The sequence below is a fragment of the Myotis davidii genome, unplaced genomic scaffold, assembly GCF_000327345.1.
Source record: "Myotis davidii unplaced genomic scaffold, ASM32734v1 scaffold78, whole genome shotgun sequence".
Classification (NCBI taxonomy): domain Eukaryota; kingdom Metazoa; phylum Chordata; class Mammalia; order Chiroptera; family Vespertilionidae; genus Myotis; species Myotis davidii.
Genome location: NW_006290305.1, coordinates 5,624,118 through 5,634,430, shown reverse-complemented (window position 1 = coordinate 5,634,430; position 10,313 = coordinate 5,624,118). Strand labels below are relative to the sequence as shown.

General features: G+C 38.1%; 1 protein-coding gene across 3 annotated transcripts in view; it reads left to right on the top strand.

Moving 5' to 3' along the window:
• The first annotated feature begins 2,515 nt into the window (after positions 1-2,515).
• The window catches only part of PTPRM (protein tyrosine phosphatase, receptor type M), a 466,311-nt gene continuing 458,513 nt past the window's right edge, over positions 2,516-10,313 (top strand). The window contains exon 1 of one of the 3 annotated variants that reach the window (XM_006763285.2): positions 2,516-2,641. In XM_006763285.2, the coding sequence (XP_006763348.1) occupies positions 2,632-2,641 (10 nt within the window). In that variant the 5' untranslated portion in view covers positions 2,516-2,631. The remainder of the gene's footprint in view (positions 2,642-10,313) is intronic. The other 2 variants (XM_015563601.1, XM_006763284.2) reach the window with 2 other exon arrangements.

Sequence of the window (10,313 nt, the reverse complement as noted above, 5' to 3'; positions counted from 1 at the left end):
GAGGGAGCAAAGCATGTTTTGCCCAGAGAAGTGAAGACAGAACATGACAGTTCTTTTCAAATGATCAGCTTTCTTGGGTAAGAGCTGAGACTTTTTATTATTTTTGCAGAGGTAGAGCTAAGATAAATGAGTAGAAAAGGTAAGCAGAGCATGGACCTTTCCAAAGAGGGAGTTATGTACATGGTAAGGATGCTTTTTTAAAATTCTCAGTGTCTCACCTGTTCATAAGCTGTCTGTCTGTCTGTCTAGAAGGTTGTTGAATTGACTTAAACATTTGGATGGGAGTTGGACCAGTTGACCTCTAACATCTGTTTTATCTCTGAGGTTGTACAATTGCTGTTTCACTTATTGCTGCCAGGGCATACAGTACAGACATCCTATATAATAAAGAGCTAATATGCTAATTAGACTGGATGGAGGAACGACCTTCCTGAATGACCAGTGGGCGGGGGGTTGGGCCGCGGGGTTGTGAGGCAGCCGGGCCTGTGAGGGCCTACTCTTGCATGATTTTCATGCAATGAGCCTCTAGTAGTGTAATAATATTCTTATTTTTATGTGTTATTGATCAGAACCCTTAATTTTTTTAAAAAAATATATTTTATTGAATTTTTACAGAGAAGAAGGGAGAGATATAGAGAGTTAGAAATATCGATGGGAGAGAAACATCGATTAGCTGCCTCCTGCACATCTCCCACTGGGGATGTGTCCGCAACCCAGGTACATGCCCCTGACCGGAATCGAACCCGGGACCTTACAGTCCGCAAGCCGACGCTCTATCCACTGAGCCAAACCGGTTTCGACCAGAACCCTTAATTTTTATCATTGACAGATAATTATAATTTTAAATTAATGTAATTAATGACATTATCTAATGGTTAATAGAATCCTATATAATAAAAGCCTAATATGCTAAGTGTCCAGTTGTCCATTCAACCAATCAAATCGTAATTGTAATATGCTAATGATGTGCTAAGGCCACTCAACTGCTTGCTACGACGTGCCCTGAACACCAGGGGGTAGACAGTTGACTGGTAGGTCAGCTTGCTGTTGGGTCCGGCCAATCAGGACTGAGCGAGACAGGCTGGAACATGCCCTGGAGCCCTCTTGCCGTCTCTCCTCATCCCCAGTCGTGCACTAGTGGGGTCCCTCGGCCTGGCCTGCACCCTCTCGCAATCCAGGACCTCTTGGGGGATGTTGGAGAGCGGTTTCAGCCTGATCCCACTCAATGCAGGAGCTTTGGTCATCAGTGCGCTTCCACAGACGGAGTGCCACTCAGCCAGAAGCCGAGCTCACAGCTGGTGAGTAAAATGGTAGGGGAGGGAGCCTCTCCCGCCTCTGCAGCAGCACTAAGGATGTCTAACTACCAGCTTAGGCCCACTCCCCCTAGGGCCTAAGCCATAAGTTGAACATCCCCCGAGGGCTTCTGAACTGTGAGAGGGCAGGCCAGGCTGACAGCCCCCGAGGTGTCCTGGACTGCAAGAGGGCATAGCCTGGGCTGAGGGACCCCTCTTGAGTGCACAAATTTTATGCACTGGGCCTCTAGTGTTCATAATAATTGATTTGGTCAATGTAATAAGTCACTTTTGAAATGTGAAACATTGGAGGAAAGACTTGATACTATAGTAATTCAAAGTAACAGGAGACATTTAAGGATGCTGGATGGGACTGAACATTTTCGCTGTGTCCCAGGATGCTGAAACAGCTAAATTGCTTTGCATATACTACATTTTGTTTTATTGTTTTTTTAAGTAGTCTTATTTCTAGCACCAAAATTAAGCATATGTTTACCACATGTTTAGTTTTAATTTATTCTTGCCTTTAAAAATTATGAACTATAAGCAAATTTATAACCTGTTTTAATTTTGATACCTATAATATCCAAAGTATTACTAGTAAAATAAAACCCATTTCTATGGTAAATTTAGAATAATCCTTAGAAAAATAATTTGCAAGCTATGTCCATGATCTATACTTCATTTTGTCTCCTGCCATCATGCCAGTGGTGTGGTGAAAGTTTTTTCTTTTAATTTTTTTGGTTCAAATTGTAATGGTTTTTCTATAGAAAACACATTGAACACTCACAAGATCAGTTATTCCAAATTCCTGTGCATCTGCCAAATAGGAATTATAAATTTGTATAGGTCTTACTTTTAATTGAATTTTTAAAATATTGGTTCTTTTGGGGGAATAATATAATACAGCATTTTGTCAAGACATGGTTAATACTCAGCTAGCAAGGGTACAATAAGGTCAATATCCAGAGTTCCTGAGCACAAAGTTCAAATCAAATTTAATTAGCAGTTGAGCGGCCTTAGCACATCAACATATTATGATTTGATTGGTTGAATGGACTACTGGACAACTGGACACTTCGCATATTAGGCTTTTGTTATATAGGATTATATTAACCATTAGATGCATCCTTCAATGTCTCCTGTTGCATTACAGCACCTATAATCATCATAGCTTTTTCCTGAGGTCTAATGTCTACATTACTTACCATTCTGTTATGTTTTAGGAGGTTGCCTCTTTGATGAGCCATATAGCACATGTGGATATAATCAAGCTGAAGATGATGACTTCAATTGGGAGCAAGTGAACACCTTGACCAAACCAACTTCTGATCCATGGATGCCATCAGGTTTGCTTTAAGTGTTTTTTTTTTTGTTTTGTTTGTTTGTTTTAATCAAATGTTCACAAGAGTCTTAATCACAGTAAATGTTTACTGGGTATTGGTTGAATGAGTGAGGGTCTAGATCTTTGAGTGTGGCAATCAAGAACCGATGAACTAGTGAGAGTGCTACTATAATTAAGAGGACCAGTTACAAAGAGTTTATCTTTGTCTCTCTTTATTTAAAGTCTAATTAAAGTTTACTTCCTTTACCTTTGGGTACATCTGAGCTAGATTAATGGGCACTTCCCAATTAATCCTTCCCAAGCAGAAGATATGGGAAATAGATTGATGTCTCTTCTGGCAAATGTGTCTAGTGAATGGAACTATAGCTGGGGAATCGAAATTACAAAGTCTTGGTCACAAATTGGAGAATTGGAGACCTTGGGAGGCAGCATAAACTTTGTCCTCAGGGGCTCACCTGGCACCTGGGTGAACTGTGAGGATGCCAGTGATCTTGAAAGCATTCTGCAGATGAAATGGCCATGCACACATGTGGATGTTTTGTCCTCTGTATAAGTGCTTAGTATATTTCCTGATGAGTAAATGACATTTGCTCCACTGAACACCAGCAAGAATTCTACCTTATATTCAGAAGGAAGAGTGGGAAGATCGTTATTAGTGAACTCTAATCACATTGGAGCTTAATCACTTTAATGGACACCCTTTTCAGGCTGTGATGTTGGACATCTTTAAAATTTTAGATTTGCAGATTCATATTATAAATGGGGTAAAGAGTGTGCCCCATTCAGGATTCAAACTGTAAAACGTGTCATTTTGATTTGGATTTCAGGTAAATACATTTTTTTGGTAATTTTTAATGACTGTAAAGTTCTTCATTAATGCACCTAAATGCAGCAATAAGTACATTTAGTAATCTTGTGAAGGTAGCTTCAAACATGAAGTAGAATCTAATGTTCTTAACCAAGCTTTAATCATTTTGGTGCCCTCCGTGTTCTTGATGTCTCCTTCCCAAGTTTAGATCCTATAACTTCAAAGAAAGGACCTTTGAGCTCCTTAACACTATGACTTTATTGGACTTCAAAATGTTTCTAGCTCTTGTTTATTTATCCATAACTGACAGTCTCCCTTTTACCCCTCTCATTTTTTTTTTTTTGTTCCAACACACACACAGAGATTCCAGTTACTGTTTTCATTCTTGTCAGCATTGGGGAAAGGGAAGAGGAGAGCAGAACTGTGCTCCCATGTGGAGCTGTCCTTTGCCAAACAGGCTTCTCACCCTGAAAGTCTTTTGGTCATCGTCACCTGCTCTCTCTGGAGGATCCAGTCTCTGTCCATAGAGGCTGGAGATGGATGAGGCTATGGTACTCAGATAGAGTCCTGGTAGATTTATCCACAGGAGTTCACTCATGCTTTCTTTATTATCTTTGAATTTGGTGAGCAATTTGGTAGTTGATTTTATTATTGTGTTCCTTTAGATTGCAGTCTGACTTGGAAAAATTGACTTTTTACAAAGCACCCCCAATATTGCAAGATCTTCAGTTTCCACTGCTTCTATTTTTATCACATGATTACAAACTTCCCCTTATAAAGGAAGGGGGGGAATTGTTTCTTGTCACTATCTTATCCTTTTCTTCTTTATGTTGTTCCATGATACTGTCTCAGGCCAAGTTGACCAAGTTTTAAGTACAGAAAGAATGGGATCCTAGCAGAGGCTGTTACAAAAATGGCATTAAAGATCAAAGCCCAATTGCATCCTAGAACAATCAGTTGGGTAATTGAGGGAATGGAGGGGAGGCAACTGTTTACATATCAGGCCTTTGAAGTCTCTTCTGTCTTTGGAAGAATATAGTAGGGCTATTTAGATGTTCTGTTTGAATTTACTCTCATTCTGTTGACTAATAGAATACTTGGTGGTGAATATTAGGCTTTTGTAGCTTTAATACCTCTGAATGTTACATATTATAAAACTTTTTCAGTTCCATATGATTTCTGATAATTACAAACAATGTGCCCTCAACCACTGCTAAACAGGTTGGAAGTCCTTGTTGGGACATGTGGGTGGTTTGGATGTCAGCAAGAGGGTGGGGGAAGGACTAGCAGTCCAATTCCTCTACCTCTCTATGCCTATTGGCATGGTCCAGATTTTTGTTATCTTACAGAATTATAGGCAATCCAAATTCAAAACCTAATGTATTAAAATCAATAGATTGATAATTATTCCATCGGATTACATTTTTTGCCTTAATATAGAACTGCAAATACTGGAATTTTTTCCTACTATGTATTAAACAAATTTTAATTTAAAAAGTTTCTTTGAGCCATAATATGTGCTAATCATGATACCAATTACTGTGGAAGATGAAGGATTATAAGAAATGGTTTTTTTCTCAGAATTCATCTACTTGGGAAAGAAAGTTACAAAAATACAACTAGTGAGCAATCTAAAATGATAAGTTTTCTTACCTTAAAACCAATATGTATAAATAATATGGACTTGTGCCCAGCTGACCAGTCCACCTAAAGTGAGAAGTTAAATTCTCAGTGAAATATCATTGTTAGAAGTAAGGAAATATCATCTTATAAATTTGCATATGGTATCATATGGTATGAATTTTAAACTGAGCTGTCAAAATGTACATAGAGCCTTGAGGTTTAATTACTATTTAGTTTCAAGGGTTTTCTCCTCCTTTTTCTCCTCTCCTCTTTCTCCTCATCTCTTTCTGTTAATATGTATAACATAGTTTATTCTTTTCCAAAACTAATTCCAAAGGGTGGCTCTTTTACACTAAAACAGAAACTAATCTTATGAAATTTTCAGTATAACTAGGTGGCAAAAGCAGATACAACCATAACTCTTTGAGGGTTAATGTTTTAAGCCTTTATGTAAAATATTATTTGATTTGTTCTTGCACATGTATTTGTATTTGGTCTCACATGTGTAGGCTGGTCTGTGATGCCCAAGGCTTGGCAAGCTGTGTCCTATAAGCAAATAACAGCCTGCTGCCAGTTTTTGTATAACTTGCAAACTAAAAATGGTATTTACATTTTTGAGTGGTTGAAAAATCACAATAATGATACTATTTTGTGACACATGAAATTCAGATTTCAGTGTCCATAAACAAATTGTTATTGGCACATAGCCACACCCATTTGTTAAATATTGTCCATGGCTGGTTGTAAGCTACCACGGCAGGCTATGTACCACAGTAGTATCCACAAAGCCTGGATATTTCCTGTCTCGTTCTTTTCAGAAAAAAAAATGTGTGTACCCCTGTCCTAAACCATTTCGGTACCAGCATATAATTGTGGCTTTGTACTCTTAATTTATATTTTTATTGTTTTCTATACTCACATTTATTAACATACAAACATTATTTCACATTTTGTTTCACTTTCAGATGTATGTTGTCCAAACATTGGGCTATTAAAATCAGTGAGAAAAAAAAACCTGATGAATAGGACTTCCTCTATCTTTCCCATAACTTTGCTGTCTATTAAAAGCATTGTGATTTTCTTAATTGTTTAGTAACATAATTCTCTTGAGACTATGGTGAGTCTAAGAAGCAAATAATCCATGAAGATGAATTTAAAAATTATGACAGTGAGAGACTAAATTTTTTATTCTAATCTTAATATTTACTCTAATTAAAATATTACTTCATCTGTCTTCTTTGAAATAGATGCTCCAGTGTGTAGGGTTTGTTTTTCTTTCTCTTAATGTGTGAGGTTATCTTTAGCCACATTAAAAATTTTAAATACAGTCTGGAGCCTTATACATGCTGACATAATAACTACTCTGAGGCTCTGACAGTGGCTCTGGAAATACATATTTAGGGCGAATAAATACCAAGTCATTTATATGTTTTTACTTGAAGTCGACAGTTACGTTATAATGGATTATACTCTTTGAATCAGACAGTTTTTCTGATGGTGGGGAACTTTCTTAAACTTTGTCATAAGGATTGCCACTTTGAGCAGAAGAAAACTTGATTAAGTAACCAAATAATAACCTGGCATCTCATTACACTGGTTCATGCTATCACTTTATATACTGTAGTACATGGGTAATTATCAGCGTAGAGTAAGAATTATTAAGTGTTTATGATATAAAAACACCTACATAGTTTGATAATGATTGGTGGTTTCTTTAATGTTCTCAAGTTCTTTATTTACATTAGTTAAAATATTTTTGTCATCTTAAAAAATTATAGACACTTCCAAATTCAAAACCTAATATATTAAAATCAATACAGTTTTCCTCTAATAATAAGGCCTGTCATCTTACTTTGCATGACCTACAAAAAGAAAGCAGAATTTACAATTACAGTACTCCGAACCTTACTGTTGTATTGACATTTCTGAACCTTTGACATAACTTAATTCAATCCATATTTATTGAGAGGTTCTGATAGATTGATTTTGTACCAGACCATATGTTTCCCAGGGCCGCCTTTGTATCCTCAACACATAGCACAATTTTTAGAACTTAGTAGGTCCTCAAAATATGTTTCCAAGGTGAGTAAAGAAAATGTATAAGTCCTGCTTTCAGAGACCTTACAGTCTAGTGGGAAAGATGGGTTTTAGCCCACTGAGAGACCCTTTTCAGACTCTTAACCTACAGACTGAAAGATAATAAATTTTTGTTGTTTTAAGCCACCAAGTTTATGCTCATTTATTATGATATGGTTGATGTTTTTATATTTTATTAGAATATATCATGTAACTTAGTGTTCCAGTTCTATAAAATGGATAATTTACAAGATCCCTAGTTTATGTATAAGAATATGTGACCCTGTTTTATATTTTAAAAGATAAACACTAAATCCATTTATAACATAAAAAATATAAAGGTAGCTTATAGCCATAGGCATTTGATACTCATAAAGCTGGTTTTTATTTCTGCCCGACATGGTCTCCTGAAGATACCATGCCTCTAAAAAGGCTATACTTAAGTGAATTTGGGTCCTAGTGCTGGGAAAACAAAACATTATGCTTAGTGTTTTTATAAGTAGCAGATCATGCATTGAGCGGGAAGCTCATTTAGCTTCCCACATCCAAGCTTTACATATTGCAAATTGAGAACAGTGTTGTTTCTGATCTTTATGGAGATGCAATGACTAAGGATTGGATCATTTCTCTGGGTGTTCATATGAAAGAAAGAGAGAGGGAAGTGCCAGGCTGGAGGAGCAATATGCACTCTTAGTGTGATGACCCAGAAAATGGGAAAAAATGACTCTGTATTTGTGTAGAGTCAGTTTCACATTTGGGGACATGATGGATGGAGAGACAAAGGAATTGAAGTTTTCTTTTTGGGCGCATTCATCAGGCATGTTTTGCTCCTGCTAGGGAAGGCTTCTGTGCTTATCTACACTTCAGGACTTATACGGGCTTAGCCAGTGAAGAGAAGACTAAAAAGGGCTTGAAATGATATTTTTTCCTTATTAAATTTCAGTGTGTATGTAGTGAGTAATATTTTTGGCACAGAATAGTCAGACAGTTGTCTAATTATCTCAGTCATTCTTTGAGTCTTGTCAACATTCAAAATATATTTACTAAATACCTTCTATGTGCTAGACACTGTTGGAGATGCTTGGGAGCCATCACTGAGTGCGCCAAATAGGACCCCTTCCTGGTACACCCCACACTCCCAGTCTGGTGAGATTGTTCCTGGATTGCCAAAGAATTATATCCTATAAGACCATGTTTTCCATCATTTATTATTGACTTTCTGGAAATTAGTACTCAAAAAATAATACAAAATTTAGTTCATCAAACTCAGCACATTATACCATTGAATTCAGCTTTCTTGTATGCTTTGTTCTTTAAAAAAAAAAAGAGCAAAAACATCTAAATCACAGGCACAGGGCAGTATAGTGTGTGCTGGTAATTCTCTTTTATAAAGCAAAGTAAGCTTGTATATGTAAATGAAACTTAGCAGTTGACAAAGATTGCTTTTTTGCTATATATCTTTTAATCCTCATGATGACCCTGGGACCGTGGTTGGCAAACTGCGGCTCGCGAGCCACATGCGGCTCTTTGGCCCCTTGAGTGTGGCTCTTCCTAAGCCGTAGGAGCACCCTAATTAAGTTAATAACAATGTACCTACCTACATAGTTTAAGTTTAAAAAGTTTGGCTCTCAAAAGAAATTTCAATCGTTGTACTGTTGATATTTGTCTGTTGAGACTAATGAGTTTGCCGACCACTGCCCTGGGAGATTGGGTGGTATTATCTCTATTTTATACCCCTAGGAGACTGAAGTTCAGAGAAATTAAACTTGCCCCAGGCATCACATGAGAGAAGCAGCCCCCATATTTGCTTCTCGAATACCATAGAGTAATCTTCCCAAGGAGCACATCATCTGGTAAAGGGGGTTAGGCGTCATCCAAGGTGGCAACTATTCAGATCTTGAAATGCATATGAAGGCTGCCAGGCCAGATGCTAGCTCTTTCGCTTTGTAGCTATTGAACTTGGGCAAGTGCTGAAGCTCTCGGTTTCTCAGGCTCCTCATCCGTGAGCTATTAGTTAGTAAGATATGTCTGTGGAATGATGGAGCTACGGTAGTAGAGTCTCTGTCCACCTGCCAGTTCTTTCCCAGGGAGGAGGCAGGCAGTCAGGTAATAAGCAGAGACGTGTGATGCAATAGGGGGACATGCTAAGGACTGTGAAGAAAACCTAAATCAGGATAAGGGCTTAGTGAGTGGTGGGAGCAGTAGACAGGAACACCTCTCTGAGCAGAGCCTGGAATCCAGTCAGGGACAAGGTGCCATGGAGGTGAGTTATTGGGGTGGAGAATAGCAGGAGCAAAGACTGAGGCAGGGGTGAGCTCTGCAGGAGGGTGGTCAGTGAAAAGCTTTGGAAGGGCATTTAGAACTTACCTCATGGGTTGCTGACCAGGTGAGACAAAAGAATCCACTTCAGGAACTTAGTTTTGAACCTGGCCCAGGACAGTGTTTAGGAAATGTCCTCCTTTTATTGTTATGAAGTAATCTTCAGAGTAATTTGGAGTAGCCTAATTTGTACTCTCTGTGAGGTGGGCAGTTCATACAAAGGTCATATTTTCTCTTCTAAATGATACCAAACAGGAAACAGAAGATAGAGATCTTCATATAATGTTTGAACGATTAAAAAAGCAAGCTGAAAGAAGTCCATTTAAATACAAACAATGTTTTTGTCATCGTGGTAGGATTTGGGGCAATTGCACTACATTTCTATTTTAAGTATTTCCTTGATCAAGTATAACTTTATAATAAAAACTAACTCTTAAAAATTTGAAGGGGGTTATCATTGATTTGGCATTATTTCAGTTGATTCTGAATATTTCCAGTCACTGAAGTAAAGAATTGAAAACAGTTAAATTGTGCTTGAGTATCTCATTCAAGTGTCCCATAGTGAGGTGCTGCCTGGCATGCACTTGTAAGACAGTCATTGACAAACGTACTCCCTCCCTGCATCTTATGTGAATCACCTTGGTGAGGCTCCCACTGAGTTTCCAGTTAGCTTTTAAACACTGAGCAGTGAACACAGTTGCTGGGGTCCAACCCCAGCAGGTCCAGGGGTCCCCAAAGGTGTGGACGGAGTCGGCGAAGAAGGAATGAAACGGAGACAGCGTTCAGTTGATCAGCAGCCTTGCCAGGATCTCTAGCCACAATCTCCAGCCAAGTTCTGTGTCCATGTTCT